The sequence below is a fragment of the Callospermophilus lateralis genome, chromosome 2 (assembly GCF_048772815.1).
Source record: "Callospermophilus lateralis isolate mCalLat2 chromosome 2, mCalLat2.hap1, whole genome shotgun sequence".
NCBI classification, from domain to species: Eukaryota; Metazoa; Chordata; class Mammalia; order Rodentia; family Sciuridae; genus Callospermophilus; species Callospermophilus lateralis.
In genome coordinates, this window is record NC_135306.1 from 75,977,685 (window position 1) to 75,995,242 (window position 17,558).

Consider the following 17,558-nt stretch of genomic DNA (forward strand, 5'->3'; position numbering starts at 1 on the left):
GAGGTGCTATTATTCTAGAGAACACCAGAGATGTGGATAATGATTTTAAGTTTTACAAAATGTAGATTCCTGATAAAAGACAATTTCTTTTTATTTTTTCCTTCTTTTTTTTTTTTTTTAAGGGAGAAACGAATGGTACTTAAGAAAGACCCCATCTAGTTAAATTTGCCATGAAAGTGGTCCAGATTTCTCTGGCTTTGGGCCCACAGTTAATCTATAACATAGGCTTTTTTCTATCTTTGTGCTTTAAATTCCCTTTATTTGTTTCATCTAAGATGAACAAACAAGGGCTGAGATAAATCCTGACCTCATAAAACTGTCTCCTCTATTTCAATGAGCTCCTTAATTTGTATGATTCCTAACAGGTGTCTCAGTTTTGAAGCTATTTAGAGCAGACTAATAGAAAATGGATGTTTTCTAATACTGCTGAGCTCCTTTGACTAGACATTTGTACATACTTCTCTGATCACTTGTATTTCCATCTTATCCTTCTATAGGCAATTAGGACAAGAGAAAACAGCCTAAAACTCATTTTTATTTAACTATATTTTAAGTGATAAATGTTTCAGGAAAGATTTCATAATTTAACTTTTTAAGTGTCTATCATATCTTTAAGCCACACAGTATAGTTGTTCAAGGAATATTTTGAAAATGCAAATACATAAAATGAATAAAACATAAAATCAAAATTACCCTTACTATAGCTATTCAGAGATAATCCCTGCTAAGGATTTCAATTTGATCTTCCAGTCATTATGTATGAGTCTACAATAAATATCTGATTATCAGGGGGAAAAAAAATCACCTCGTGTTTGATGGGGGAAAACTCATTCTGAGTGTTCTGTTTGTCTTAACAAGGCCTGATCTCAAGAAAATCATTTTATCAGAACCTAAATTACAGGGGTTTTATCAGAGCCCAGTCGACCTGGGAGAAGGGCAACAGTCAACTCTAACTAACTCTAGTTTTCCATGTGGGGAGGGAAATATAGATGCACGGTACCTTAATCATAGTGACACAGTCTGAGAAATGTGTCAATAGGTTATTTTATTGCTGTGTGAACATCAAAGAGTACACTTATGCACACCCAGGTGATATAACCTACCACATACCTGTGATACACGGTATAGCTTGCTGCTCCAAGGCTATAAAACTGTACAGCAGTGTCACTGTACTGAATGCTGCAGGTAATTGCAACACAATGATGAGTATTTGCATAGCTAAATGTATCTAAACAAAGTTACAGTAAAAGTACTAGGTGATGGAAATTTCCCCACACTATTAATCATCTTATTGGACTTAATCATCTTATGTGGTATGTTGATGGCCAAATGTCATTACGTGGTACGTGACTACACTTAACTTCACAAACTCGCCATCCTATTCTACCTAAGGGAGGTAGGGGTGAGACTGAGAAGACCTCACAAAGCGCATGGCCCAGCAAAACAGGCTCACTAAACAACAGACACTTAATCATGGTACTATCAGAAGCTTCCCCCCATTTCATTGCCACATTAAGGGCCTTCATGCAGCAGTTTCTTCCACCCAGTACATCACCAATGGCAATCAAGGAAAACAGTCACAAAGCATATACAAGGCAACAAAGCACAGTTTGAAGAGACAGCAAGCATCAGAACCAGACTTAGATGTGGTAGAGGTGTTAACTTAAAACAAGCATGATTAATATGCTAAGGGTTCTAACAGGTACAGTAGAAAGTGTGCAAGAACAGATGGGCAATGTAAGCAGAGATAGAAATTCTAAGGACAAATTAAAAGTAAATGATAGAGATAAAAAGAAAAATACTAGAACAGAAATGGAGAATGCCTTTGATAAGTAGATTAGACACAGCTGAGAAAGCATTGCTGAATTAGTGAATATCAATAGAAACTTCCAAAACTAAAAAAAGAGGAAAAAAAGCTTGAAAGAAAAAAAAAAGAATATTCAAGAACTGTGGGATAACTACAAAAGTTGTAACACATGTAATGGGAATACTAGGAGGAAAAATAAAAGTAAAAGGAACTGAAGAAATATTTAAAGCAACAATGACTGAGAATTTCCCCCAAATTAATGTCACACATAAATTCACAGATCTAGAAAGCTCAGAGACACCAAAGTAGGATACCTGATTACCCCACCCCTAATAACTATAACCAGACATAAAATTCAAATTGCAGAAAATCAAAGATTAAGAAAAAAATCTTGAAAGAAACCAGATTAAAAAAATGAATTACCTATATAAAACCAATTATAAAAATTGGACCTTATCTCTTCTCAGAAACCAGAGAGAATGAAACAAAATATTTAAAGTACTAAAAGAAAAAACAAAAACAAAATCCCTGAACCTAAATTTCTATACCATATGAATTTACCCTTCCAAAGTAAAGAAGAAAAAAGACTTTCTCGGAAAAATTAAATTGGAGAAAATGTGCTGCCATGCATTATATAAGAATTCTTCTTTTCATTCTGTGGTAGTGGAAATCAAACTTAGGGCCTCATTTACGCCAGGCAAGCACTCTACCACCAAGCTACACCAAGCAAGAAATATTAAAAGATATCCTTTAGTGAGAAGGAAAATGGTATAGGTCAGAAATTCAGAAATTCAGATCCATATTAAAAAAAAAATAAAAGAATAAGAAGGTAAAACAGGGCTGGGGATGTGGCTCAAGCGGTAGCGCGCTCGCCTGGCATGCGTGCGGCCCGGGTTCGATCCTCAGCACCACATACAAACAAAGATGCTGTGTCCGCCGATAACTGAAAAATAAATATGAAAATTCTCTCTCTCTCTCTCCCTCTCTCACTCTCTCTTTAAAAAAAAAAAAAAGAAGGTAAAACAAAATTAAAATTTTCTTAAAAATTTTTCTTAGAATTCTTGCTTACCAATAGATTTACTGTTAAAAATAACAATAGCAACAATGTATTCAATTCACATTTATGTATTCTTAGGTAAAGTGAAAGCAATAATACAAGAGATGAGAAAAAGAAATTAAGATTATTTTGTCTTAAGATACTTGTACTACCCCAGAAGCAGTTTAGTATTTGAATATGGATGTGGATTATTGGAAGAATCTCCAAAGACTTAGGGATTAAACAATACACTTCTATATAACACACATATTACAAGAAACTCCATAGCAATAAAGAAGTGTTTTGAACTAAATGAAAATGAAAACACAACATAGCAAAATTTGTGGAATGACATGATAGCAGGCTTAGAAGGAAATTTACAGCACCGAATGCATACATGTTAGAATAGAAGAAAGAGCTAAATAATCTAAGTTTCTACCTTAGAAAAAGATGAACAAAGTGAACTCAAAATAAAAAGAAGAAAAAAATGTGGAGCAGAAATCAATGACACTGAAAACAGGAAGTCAACAGAGAAAAATCAACAAAACCAAAAGCTGTTCTTTGAAAAGATCAATAAACCTCAAATCAGGCTACGCAAAAAAGAGAAGACACAAATTACTAAAGACAGAGAAAAAAGCACATATCATCATGGCCACCATGGACATTAAAGGGGTGATACAGGAATATAGAACCAACTCTACACATGCAAATCTGGTAACCTAGAAGAAATGGAAGAAGCCCTTGAAAGACAATCTGCCAAACTCCTATAAGAAACAAACAATCTAAATAGGTCTGTATTTCTTAAAGAAATTGAATCAAAAACTAACCTTCCAAAACAGAAACAGCAGGCCCAGATTGCTCCACTGGTAAATTCTACCAAGATTTAAGGAAGATCTATCAATTTTCTAGACTTTTGATGAAGGAGAAGCAGAGAGAATACTTCCTAATTTGTTCCATGAGGCCAGCATTACCCAAATAAATAAAGTGATGACTGTATAAACATATATACATTCCCTGGGAACCATCACAGGGGATTGCTAAGGATTTCTATTTCTTGGGGTGGATAGTGATTACATGGATATGTTCACACAGTGATAATTCATCAAACTAAATACTTAAAATTTGTATAGTTTTATATATATGTGTGTCAATAAAAACAAATTTGATAATAAAAATAACTGTCAGCAATTATCAGTAACTAATAAATAGAAAATAAAGATTTGAATGATTCAATTAACATGGCTTGTTTTAATAGATGTAATATAGAACCTTGTACCCAAAAAACGTGCAATCATAATTTCAAGCACATGTGGAATGTTTACAAAAACTGACTACAGTCAATAAATGACAAACGATGTTCTAAAACAATAAATGATGAACTATATATCATGTTCACTAGTGGCAAAACTCAGTACTGTAAAGTTTAAATCTAACCTCAAATTTGTGTATATAGTTATTTAAATTTCAATCGTATTTATTTCATAGAATTTATGCTCATCTTAATATTCAAACAGAAGGTAAAGGACCAAGAATAACCAAGAAAATTCAGAACAATGTAGTTAGATTTAATCTCCTATATGTTGAGATTTATAAAACCATATAACTTTTATATTGGTGCAGGAGAAGTAAATGGGTCAACCAAACAGAGAACTCAGAGAAAGACTTGTACATATCATAAAACTTGATACAGGTCCCCTGTCATTAATATCAGTTAGAAGGAGAATAATAAAAAACACTAACAAACTATTAAAAAAAATTTTTTTTTAAGTACTAACAACGTAAAAAGTACATCTGCTTAAAGACCTCAGAGAGCTTAAGGTAGCAAAGAGTTACTAGGCCAGGATATGGGGGCAAATGGGTCTAGAAAACTGAGCCCAGTATTTGGGGTAACTTTTCCCATGAAGGTAACAGCTGATTCTGGAGGTAGCAGCTGAGAGGCTTGGGAAACAGGGCTCTGGTAAAACATGTTTGCTTTTCACTAGAGCTATGCACTAGGAGTGAAGGTAGGCCCAAGTAAAAAGGCACATGAATGGACTACAGCTGAACCTGCTTCTCACCAGAAGACCGAAATGAGTAAGATTGACAGTACGAAGGGTTAGCAAAGATGTGAAGCGATAGCAACTTTCAGACATTGATGGTAGGAATGTAAATTGGTACGCTCATTTTGGAAAACAACTTTGGCTTTATCTATTAAATTTAAGAATATGCATCCATGTGCTTGCAGTTCTATTTCTTGGTATGTTTCTACCAGAAATAGGAACTCATTTGCACCAAGAGACATGCATGTAAATATTCACAGGAGCATTATTTGTAATAGCCCCAAAGTGGAAACATACATTAACAATCTGAAAATATGGACATAAGAATGAACAAACTGTGGTACTTTCATGCAACAGAATACTATACAGTAGTGCAAATGAATTATTTATTTAGAATGCATACACCTTACAAACACTAAGGAAAAAAAAACAGACAAAAACATATTACTCATTTGTATGCATTTTAAAGCTCAAATTAACATACTTTCTATACAATGTTTGAAAAAATATGCTAATTCTCTTCATATAAAAATTAAGCATAAATTAAAACAATAGTGTTTAGAAATGCATATTTAAATATTAAGACAAAACAAAACAAATTGCAAAGTGATTACTTCAGTAATCTAACCTGTGAGAGAGAGAGATTAGCAGGCACCAATGGTCTTGGCAAAATTCTACTTCTTGCCAAGTGTTGAATACAGATATTTGCTTTGTAATAAGTCACTGTACTATAAATTTTTAATTTGTGTACTTTGATGTGTATGTAGTATACATTTTATAGTTAGGTTAAAAATAACAGTGGAGGGCTGGGGTTGTGGCTCAGCATTAGAGTGCTCGCCTAGCACATGCGAGGCCCTGGATTCAATCCTCAGCACCACATAAAAAAAAATAAATAAAATAAAGGTATTGTGTCCAACTACAACTAAAAAATAAATATTAAAAACAAAAACAAAAACAAAAAACCAGTGGATGCTAGGTGCAACGGGGGCATGCCTGTAATCCCAGCAACTCTGGATGCTGAGGTAGGAGGATTGAAAATTCAAGGCCAGCTTCAGAAACTTAGCGAGGCCCTAAGCAACCTAGTGAGACCCTAAGCAACCTAGTAAGACCCTATCTCAAAATGAAAATTAAAAAGTGCTGGGAATGTGGCTCAGTGTTTGAGCAACCCTGAGATCAATCCCTGCGCCCCCCCAAAAAATCAATGAAAAAAATACAGATGGACCTATATTCATATATTTAACATCCTTAGTGGCAGAAGTCCAAGCCTCTGGTTCAAGTTCAAATGAGATCAAAAAACTTCCTTCTGAGGGCTGGGGCTGGCGCACAGGGGTAGAGTGCTGGCCTAGCATGAGCAAGGCTCTGGATTTCATACCCTGATTTGGGGACTAGTGGCGGGGTGGTAAGAAGGAGGATGAGGATGGTCAATGGTCATAAGGAAACAGAAGAGCAGACAAATGAGAGGGTGGGAGGAGGAATATGAAATGAGGACAAGTAGCTGGAAATGAACAAAGGAATAAGGAAATGAGAAAGAGGTTAAATATAAAAAGTGAAGTGTTTTTCAGGAATATCCTTGTTAATTAGGTCGTGAACCTGAGCCAAGTGTACCAAAGGCATAATTTGATTAAGGGCTGATAAAGTCAATCCAATTAGTGATCAGAGACTGCTATCTTAAACTAAGATTTTATTTTTAAGTACTTATAAGTTTCCTTTAGATCTTTCCTTTGGAATTTGAATTTTTCTCCTTAATATTAGTCAGTATTCTCTGCAAAGTTGAATGTTATCTGAAGAAAATTCCCAAAAGCTCATTCAGAGTTTTTAGAGCAGAAGAGAGTACATGTTCCACACTTTTAAAGATAATTTTCAGACTTTGGTTCCAGTTAAATAACTTCAAAATGGTTAGTCTAGTACAGAAATATCCAAAAGAAATCCATATTTTGGATTATTTATTTCAAGACAGTTCAAAACTTAATGAGCAATACTGGAATTCTGAATTACTGGTAAAGAATCTCTGGTTGGCCCACTATTGTCTGTGACTATAGAAAGAACTTATAGGTAGGAGAGAGAGTTCAATTTCTTCCTGAAAATAGTTTTCATTCTATTCCCATGCTCTTGGATGCCTGAAAGCTATTCTTGCTTTTTCTCTGCAAGTGTCTCTAATTTTGTAGACAATATTGTAGGAAGGGGAAAGAAAAGGTGGTCTAGAAGGGCAAAGGATCTGGCCCTGAGGGATCTTGTCGTGGACCTTACTCTTTGTTGTGATGCAAACCAGATCAAGTGGTGAAGCCAACAGAACAATGGTTTTAACAAGTTCTTATCTCTCCTTTTACTTTATGGTTTGGACAACTCTAAGAATAAGGTTTGAAGGATAAATGTTTATGAGAATCAATGTTGGGAAATCCATGTTAGTCAAAGGCAGGCCTGGGTTGGGAGGAACTACCTAGCAATTTTATCAAAACTATAACAATTCATCAAGACTCTTTCAAGAAGCTCAAATTTTTATAAAATAGAGGAGATAAAAGTCTCAGTCTTTGCAACTCTACAAAGAGCATAGTCTGGAAGATAGTCTGAAGCAATGTCTGAGACAGCATCTTTGAATTAGTGCTCAAATATTCATGAAACAAAGAGCCAGAAAAATAAAGACTAAAAGGTAGTGTTTGGATATATAATTATAAACTGAAATATGTGATGTGGATGCTTTGTGTGCTCTGGGTTTTCAGTTACATAAAATAACAAAGCCATGAAAGGGACATAGCAGAAAGTTGGATCCATGCTGGTATACTGTCAGAGAAAAATAAGACAGAAAGGGAATACCCAAATCAACACGGCTCTACGATACTCTAGCCCACTATTTGACAGAATATTTCTTTCTTTGGAGGCAAAAGAAAGGAAGAAATTCATTCCCCTAACACTAGGAAGGCTGAAAATCTGGACAGACAAAAGCAGAACTATGTAAAACTGTAAAGATGAACACATAAAGTTTTGAAAATATCAAAAGCAAAAGCAAAATTCTAAACTACTTCCTTAGCGGCTTTTGCTTATGGTCTCCACAGATCCCCCCAGGGACATAAAGAAAAGGCCATGAGAATCCACTCCCAGGTTTTTCCTCATGATTATACACCAAAAGAGGCACAACAAAATCTGCTCTGGATTAAAATTAAGAACATCAGATTTCAAAACCAAGAACAAAACCTCTTAGGAGTCTATTTCAGTTTTGTCTCACCCAAATCAGAGAATTTGGGGAATCTAGAATTTTATAATTCTTAATATTCTTAATGAATTAATAACAACATTTTCATATATTAGTATACGTGGGGGAAAAAGGATCATTCAACCATATTCCAATATTAACAAATATTTTTGATAATGTCATCTAATTACCAACAATGCTGGCTGTGGCTAATATGGACAGAATAAATGATGAGCAATCCTTTTTTATTATGCCGAAAATCATCTCTAATCCTACCATCAGGTCTGATGTGATTTCTAAGGAAAGAACACCATACAGCTGTGACTTTTATCTCATGGAATTACAATGGAGACTTTCAAAACATTCACAAATGATTAGTGAAAAAAAATGATAGTTTTATTATTTTAATTATTTTAGTCTGTTACATAATGTAAAAATCACCTTAAAAATCAAAGGAACTGGGACAATATTTTTTGGCATACTTAGTTCCTATATAATGAATGGCAAGTTATTATGGAAACTTTAAATTATGAATCTGATAATCAAAATAATGCCATTGCCTTTAATTAACATATATTAAGGTGAACATTAATATTTTATATATTTCTATATAAAATCTGACCTCTTTAATAATGTTAGGTGAAAAATAGGATAAATGACCTGTAATGTCAAGATAATTAAAGAACTGTATTTAAGTACTAGACTTAGCTAATAAATAATCTAAGGAATCTACCATCTCTTCTGTTTAGCTAATTTTAATGTGGTAAGTCAATTACCATTAAATCACAACATGTATTTCTTCATGGATACAATTCATTTATTTTGTACAAAATATGTACTAATAAACACTTTCTCTAGCTATAATATAAACATAAAAAATACAATTGTATGTGCTTCTTACATTTTCTGTCTAGTTCACACACATAAATTTTATTTTACTGGGTAGCAAACTAAAGGTTGATGACCTATAAAACAAGGACTTTCCTTCCCCTATATGCTGTATTCTGACAAAAAGCATGTCTCCTTTTTAATGCTGTTTAGACAAAGTTAATGTTCTCCTCCCATTTCCATATCTCTTTAGATACTCTGGTAGCCATAACATAGTAGGCAAGATGTCAAAATGTTTTTTGTCTTGATCCAACATACAAAGAAATATGAAATTGTATAATATGTCTGCTTTCAGAATATGCAACATATTCAAAACACAACATCCAAGGATTACAGAACAACAAATGGGCACAGAAATAAGGACAGAAAACAGAGATGTCATAGTTAAAATTCTAATATCAACTACCTAACATATTTTGATAACTGACGTATTTTAGCATGCTTTTAAGCACTTTGCTTTTTACCTATAGGGGGACAATTAGCTAATAAATAAGCTTCATTCTTAAAAACAATCTCTCTGGTTGACTCAGCCAGGAATGATGCATGAATAGGTAATTCAGTTCTATATGAGATATTAATTCATGGGAACATCATCAATCCCACAACAAAAGAAATGCTATAGAGAAATGGATTTTTTTAATAGAATTTTTAAGACCTGCAGAAAAATAAACAAAAATATATTTTAAAACTTAAAAAAGCTAGGAATTCTTGTATATCTAAAAACACAGGTAAATGAATGGAGTTAGAGAAGATAATGCTAAGTGAAGTTAGCCAATCCCCCCTCCCACCCCACCACAAAATGCCAAATGTTTCTCTGATATAAGGAGGCTTATTCATAGTTTCATAGTGGGGTAGAGAGAGGGAGCATGGGAAGAATAGACGAACTCTGGATAGGGCAGAGGGGTGGGGAGAGGAAGAGAGGGGGCATGGGATTGGAAATGATGGTGAAATGTGATGGACATTATTATCCAAAGTACATGTATGAATACACGAATTGGTGTGAATATACTGTTTATACAACCAGAGATATGAAAAGTTGTGCTCTATATGTGTAATAAGAATTATAATGCATTCCGCTGTCATATATAAATAAAAAATTAATTTAAAAAAGTATATTTTAATAATGCCAGATCTTATCTTAATTACCTACTGAATATATCTACTTCTTTTACCATATTAGATAGATATTTAATATTCATTGTCATTTCAGACTGCAAACACTGCCTTTGAAGGGACTATCAAGACATCTTTTCTCACACACACACACACACACACACACACACACGAATGAACTCTAGCTCATAGGCATGGTTTCTTACACCCACTAATTATCCTCCATAATCAGCTCTGACTCATCATCAAATCTTTCCTATCCCCAAATCTGTATTTACACCTGTTAAGTCTCCCTGCAATGGGGAGGAGATCACAATAGAGAATTAGGCATATTAAGAGCACTTCTTCAATCGGTATAACAGCCTATACAGTTCTCCAAGAGCAGAAAGGACAAGTCACTAAGACCCTTCATGGTTCCGCAATGAACTAATTTAGAGACCAGCTGCAAAGTTATTCACATTTGCCAACAGAGGTTCTCAGTATTCTTTGGGACCCACCCATCACACAAACAATGATTTAAACAAAAAGAAAACAAAACAAAACAGGATGACTCATTCCAACACTCCCCATTCTATCCTGTAAGAAGGCTATAAAATGATCTGATGACTAGCCTAGGGATTTCCATGTTGTTTTCTTTTTCAGAACCTCTGCAGAGTGTTAAAAGTATCAAATTAGATCTAATTACTCAGAAGTACACAGAACTGCTCATACCTCTGACAGCAAAGTTTACCAATCTGAGTATACCTTGTGGCTCCACAGTGTTATATTCAAAATCCTAAAATCAACTATCAAGAAAGCAATGAAGTCAGCTGCCCTCACTCTCTACCCTTACTTCCTGTCATTTATTTTTTTTATCAGATAATAAAATGATAATCCATCACCTGTCCAAAGAGCACTTACCTCATTGTCTGACTCCACGAGAACTTGATCATATTCACTAAGCGCTACTAGAAACATGATAGAGGTGACATTTTCAAAGCAGTGTATCCATTTTCTTCTCTCTGATCTTTGGCCCCCTACATCGACCATCCTGCAAGGTTAACAATACTTATATTAATAGCACATAGAGGGAAACTTTAAAATATCAGAATAAATACAGCACCTCTTACAAAGCAAGGAGAAATAGTCTCTTGAAAGACCTTGGTCCTCCAAGTCAATTAATAGTTCTTCAAACTGCTGGATCCATATCTTGAATGAAATGTACACAATGTTCACACGAAAGAACAGGCTCAGAACAAGAGGTTTAGGTATAAAATTTCAGGGTTTGGGCTCTTTAAGCATTTGTTAAAAATTGCAGTTGCTTCTGGTGTTTACCTGCCTCCCAAACAAGAGTTTGAGGCTTTCTATTAACTGCTTCTTAAAGGCTTCAAAACCATAGAACAGAAATCTGAGGGGCAGCAGATCCAGGGAGGGCAGTGAACTATGTACATTGAAACTGGAACTCCTAGGTCTTCAGAAAATTAAAATGCTGACTGTTCCCTAGTGTCACCATGTGAATAACATGCTACTTATTTACATGAAATTTTTCATTTCATGAAATCCTGTCACCCTAGGCCCCACCCAATGCTTTTGATGGCAGCAGGAAATTATACTTCTAAGTCATTACTTTAATGTAGTGGTAGAAAATATCCTTCAAAAACATGCACAAAATGTGGGAAAAATAAGATGTATTAATCTGGTTTCAGAACTAACTAATTATAAAATAGTAAGGATATGAAAATCTATGAAATGCTATTTCTGAAAATATTCTGTAATATGGTTATAAAAGGAAGTTTAGTTTAGTTTATAATTATCTCAAATTTACGCTCTCTAAATGTTGTAAACTCAAAATGTAAGTCATATAGAATACTGGATCAAAGAACCTTAGGGATCATCTAATGCAACCATTTCAGAGATGAAAAAACTGAGGTTCAAAAATACTTCTGAAATGTCACCCACTTAATGGTCATGTCTTTTAGAACAGTGTATGGCAGCCTTTTTTGACCACAGGTGCAGGAATAATAAAACAGAATTGCTTTGGAAGAAAGGATAGAGCACCTGTTTATAAAAGTCACACAGCAAAGTAGGAGCTGCATGTCTCCTTATTTTGTAACCTGGTGCTACACATATCCATCTTCAATGGGTGGGCTCTCCTGCATAACTACCCTCTCTACATTCAACTCATACACATACTTCACTCCTCAAAACACCATGTGGTTTATACTCTAACTAAAAGTATGACTGAGTAATTGTGTAATAAAAGATTAAGTAAAAGTCCACCAGTATTGTTTATTTTTTCTCATCTTAAAAAAATAGAATGTTCCTGTTAAAGTATTATCCAGACAGAACAGAAGCAGTGAAAAAGGTGGCAATAAATTTTAATTCTATTTTACTATATAAATTTAGGCAAAGTTAATTAAGTCATTTTCAAAATCAAGAATTTTGAAAAATTTCAAGTCACTTATTTTATGAATATAAAACATCATATTTTATTTTTTTTTTTTGACTAAAGAAAAATTTTGCACTGGTACCACAGAATCTAGAGAAAATATCAATCTGAAAGCTTCTGAAAACATATAATTCCTATTACTGATAGACCATAAAATCATTTATATCTTAGGCAATTATAAAAGTATACCCATCATCTTCATAAAGTGATAATAAAATTAGTTAGGGCCAATGTTTGATCTTGTTTATTACTAGCAATATAAGTTTCATTAATCACTTGGTGATTTAAACTAAAAAGAGAAACCTGTCAATACATCTTTATTCAGCTTCTTCATCAGGAATACATTATTTCATTTGTGTTATCTCTGACAATAATTCACATAAGGCTATACTGTTTAAATACAAGATTTCAGTATTTATAGAATTCACCAAATGTACTGAGGTATAAAAGCTGGGAAGAAATAGGTGTTATAGCTCAGTTACTACCTGAAAATGACACTTTGTAAGTCAAAGGGGTACTCGATGATCCCTGTGGTGGGGACTCGAACTCTAAGCACATCTTGCTGCGTAGGCAGGTAGGAAGGATCAGCTACGCGGTCCAAGTCATTCAGATAGCTAGAGGAGGGAAAACACGATGAGATGTCAGCAATATGTCACTCCAAATTCAGGGAAGGGAAGAGCAAAAGGAGTCAGAAGAAGTGAAGTGGGAAAGAAAAATACAAGGATAGAAAAATAGCATAGGAAAGAGAGAAATAAAAACCACCTTCCAATACTCAGAGGTAGGTTATCCATCTATTGCTTCCCTGCTCACCATATTTCTCATTTCTTCTCTTACTATTAATTATAAACCATATGAAAAGTAAAAGCAACAGGGTGGAGAAGGAAAAGAAACTCAAATTAGTCTCCTATTTTTTACTTGTTTAGCAGGTCTGACTGGTAAAGATAGAGTTTAAAATAAATAATCTTGAATTATTTGTATGAATTTAAATTGTAGAAATAAGCAGCTAAGAGAGTTACACATAAAATCAGGATGTTTCTTTCCTTTCATTTTTTGCTTCTTGCAGATCAGTCTTTTCCTGGAATGAATTTCCTTATTTCCCTAAGAGAAAAGAGCAAGATACAGTGTCCTCAATCCTGTCCAAAGCCTAAGTCATTTATGATTAATGTGAAGCCATGAGATTCCTAGCTATTACATTAATAACATCTAAGGTCAGACATTCTCAATGTTTAGATTACTATACTTAAACTTTAAATTTATCTGATCATAGGACACTTTACCATGACTGTAAAAAAACCTTTGTATTTTGAAATAATTTTAGACTCATAAGAAGTTGCAAAAATATTACAGAGTATTTCCTTGTATCCCTTCACCCAGCTTTCCCTAATGACAACATATTATATAACTATAGTACATTATCAAAACCAGGAGCCTTGTATTGGTGCAATACTATTGACTAAACTACAGACCTTATTTGGAGTTCACCCACTGTTACGTGCATACACACACACACACACACACACACTCACACACACACAAAGATATGCATGCATATGTATGTATGCATTGAAGTATACAAAATACACATACATATTTATACTGAGGGTATATGATTTTCATGTGACTTTATCACATATAGATATTTATGCAATCCCCACCACAATAAGGACATAGAACTGTTCGATCACCACAAAGGAAACGCCTTGAATTGCCACTACCAATCCTAACCCCTAGCAACTACAGTGTTCTCCATCAGTATAATCTGTCATTCCCCAAACCTCCTATTCCATTCACTTTTCATTCTCTCAAAGTAAAAAGCATAATTTGCAATGTTGAGAACAATATAATCCATTCAGGTGAAAAGGGCTGTTCTGAGTGCTATCTTAATGATTTCAAAGACTATGTTCTTTTCTGCCCTGGAGAGGATGGGGCATAGGCCTGATTTCAAAACATACAACTACAAAGTGACTAACTTAATAACATTTAGAGAAAAAAATGGCACCATTAACAGAACTGGAAGGAGTTAGATCTTCAGTTCCATTATGATCACAAACAAGAGACAGTGAGTTTGGAGATTCCCAACACAGACTGGCTGCTGCACAGCTGTCAAAATTCTGCAAAGACACAAACACTCAGTCGACATGATCTACCTAGTAATCAGAGTTTTGTTTTATCGGGCACGGTGGTGAATGCCTGTAATCCCAACAACCCTGTATGCTGAGGCAGGAGGATCACAAGTTCACAGCAGTCTCAGCAATTTAGTGAGACCCTGTCTCAAGATAAAAAATAAACAGGGCTGGGGATGTGGCTCAGTGGTTGAGTACTACTGGTTTCCATTCCCAGTACCCGCCCCCCTCCCCGCCCCCCGAATTTTGTCATTACCATCTCTGCATCTTTATTTCGGTTTCACTGTTATACAAATAGTATTTAAGGAGCATTTGCTGGTTGGCTGGATTTCTTATAGTGCCATTTCGTTTTAGCATTATTTAAATGCCATTCTTACTAGTGGTATTTTCCATATGAATGATACCCTTAAATTTGGGACTGAGTGTTAAAAGGACATATTATGTTCAGTTTATATGATTCATAGAATCATAAAATAGTAAAGCTAAGCCTGACTTTATAAAGAAAATTGCCTCTTTGGAGGTATAATCAATATTTTAAGAGAAAACAGCATTAGTCTAGAAGTTTCTATTGCAAAACAACTAATTCATATTCTAAGGGTCTTATTCCAGACACAGCACTGATTCTCTAGCTTGCAAATTAGCTCTCTACTGACTAATAGAAACCAGTCTCACATCTTTAATTATTAAAAAACAGCCTGGAGGACAAAAAGGGACAGGCTGAGAGAGTGTATATAAATGCAAAAATGAACTGTACCCGAGTTATAGTAAATATCTTGTCCTAGTCTTGGGGTTGTCTGATAGAGTTAAGGAGACCATGTTCTGGGAGTTAATCTGGATACTAATTCACAGATAAACCAGCTCATCACATCATACAGATGGGATTTTCTAATTTACCAGTCCCTTGATTTGAAAAACATTAATACATATTCTGAAATCAACAAAATCATTATTTATTTAACTACCATGTACAAGATCTCATTTCAGAGGAATTACAGAACATTAATTCTACACTGGCAAGCTGGCTTAGAAATATGCTGCCCAGCTGGGAACAGTGGTCATGTCTGTAATCCCAGTGGCTCAAGGGACTGAGGCAGGAGGATTGGAGGTATGAAGTCAGCCTCAACAAATCAGCGAGGCCCTAAGCAATTCAGTGAGACCCTATCTCTAAATAAAATATATAAAAAGGGTTGGGAATGTAGCTCAGTGGTTAAGCACCCCTAGATTCAATCCTCGATCCCCACCACCCCACAAATGTTGCCCATTTAAACTAATTTAATGCCATAGACAGAGGTCAGAATGAAGGGTTGATAATTCTCATATATAAGATACTGTGGTGTTCCTGGGATACAAGGAAATTGTAGTTTGCTGTTCCTTGAAGATGGACCAAGCAGATTACTAATTGCTACTCCATTTTAAAGCACGGATGTATGTTTGCCAAGAAGAATTTAAAGAAGTAGTATATCAAGTGAGAAATTACCTGTCACACTGCACAGAAAGAATGTTGATAGTTTTTCTCTAATTTAGAAAGATGCAGTGAGCTCCATGAAAAACATGCTTGGGTAAGACGGAATTGGGTGCACATCTTTACCTGAAAATTTGCTTACAAGAACTTATAAGCTGTCCTAAAAAATTGTCAGTGGTATCTTTTCATGAGTATATATACTACTGAGATATTAACTAAATCTCCATAATATTCATTCTTGCAAAGAATATCACTTCCTTTTCATCTTTTTGTTTTTGCTCCTTAACAGCAATACAGTTCATATAACAACTAACTTTCATGGGAAGGAAACGGTCTTTAAAGATGTTCTGTACATTTCTGATTAACTTAAAAGTAAGTGATAGTTCTTGCTTGGCATTCTTTTTTGTTTTGCACTAGTTGGATGATGGAGAGAAAGGCGCACTTCACTTGGAGTAATAAGTTAATCTAGTTAAACAAAAGAAAAAGACTGAAAGAAACTGTATCCAGCTCTGCTAGTTGCGGTATATCATCCAGAATTATCCAGAACCCAACCAAACACATAGCCAAAGCAAGGCGAAAAATAAATAAATAAATAAATAGATAAAATAACAAACTCCTCAAATATTCACTCCTAACAGAAGACCTGGGGGTTCAGCAGCCATGTGGGATTGAAGAGACAGTTTGTGGAACAGGTAAAATGTGAGACAATGAAGAACTGCATTTTTCACTGCTAAGGGGGTGCCAGTGTGACGAGCTTCTGCTTGCAGAGTCCCACCCCCTTTGTTCGCCCCTCCCTATGCTCTTAGGCTGCGGAGGATGGACCTATGGGACTTTCCTTTCTGTGTTTCATACTTGTTTGGGGGGTGGGGAGAGCTACTCTGTTCCCTTAGAAATGAATTCTAGTGTGTTAAAACTAGTGTATCCTCATTTGTCGATGCTTATCATATTTTAAGAAAAGGTAACAGAAGGCTGGGAGTATGGTTCAATGGTAGAGTGCTTGCCTAGTGCCTGAGGTCCTTGGTTCAATCCCCAGCACTCCTTCCCCCCCCCAAAAAAAAGGTAATAAAATAATTTCTGAATTGTGTCTGACCGAAGTATCTCATAATGTGAGGAAAAACTTTGGTTGAATATGGGGGATTGGCTCATTATTCCATCCATTTTACCTTGTAAAAAAAAACAAAAAAACACGAAAGCTTGAACAAATTTATATTGCAGAGTAAATTCAGAGTTAATTATAGCCATAATCTGTTTTGTAGGAATGATTCCGAGTGGCTGCTGAGGTCATTCTCAGGGTGTTGCTATGGTGATGGGCACAGGTACATTTCCAAGGCAATATATGTGTAACAAATAGCTGGCAGTAGCTTTCTCCTGATGTCAGGGAGAGAAAGCTTCCATGGTATAAATGGGTCTTAATTATCTAAAAGACAAGTCATGTTTAAAAGCATGTTAGAAAAGGAGGTTTAGCTGTTTAAACT

At 34.9% G+C, this 17,558-nt stretch overlaps 1 protein-coding gene across 1 annotated transcript in view; it reads right to left on the reverse strand.

Moving 5' to 3' along the window:
- LOC143392514 (guanine nucleotide-binding protein G(q) subunit alpha) overlaps nt 1-17,558 on the reverse strand; it is a 287,083-nt gene that overhangs the window by 46,253 nt on the left and 223,272 nt on the right. The window contains exons 4-5 of the mRNA XM_076846074.2: nt 12,984-13,112; nt 10,971-11,100 (exon numbers count right to left, since the gene is read on the reverse strand). Of these exons, the coding sequence (XP_076702189.1) occupies nt 10,971-11,100; nt 12,984-13,112 (259 nt within the window). The remainder of the gene's footprint in view (nt 1-10,970; nt 11,101-12,983; nt 13,113-17,558) is intronic.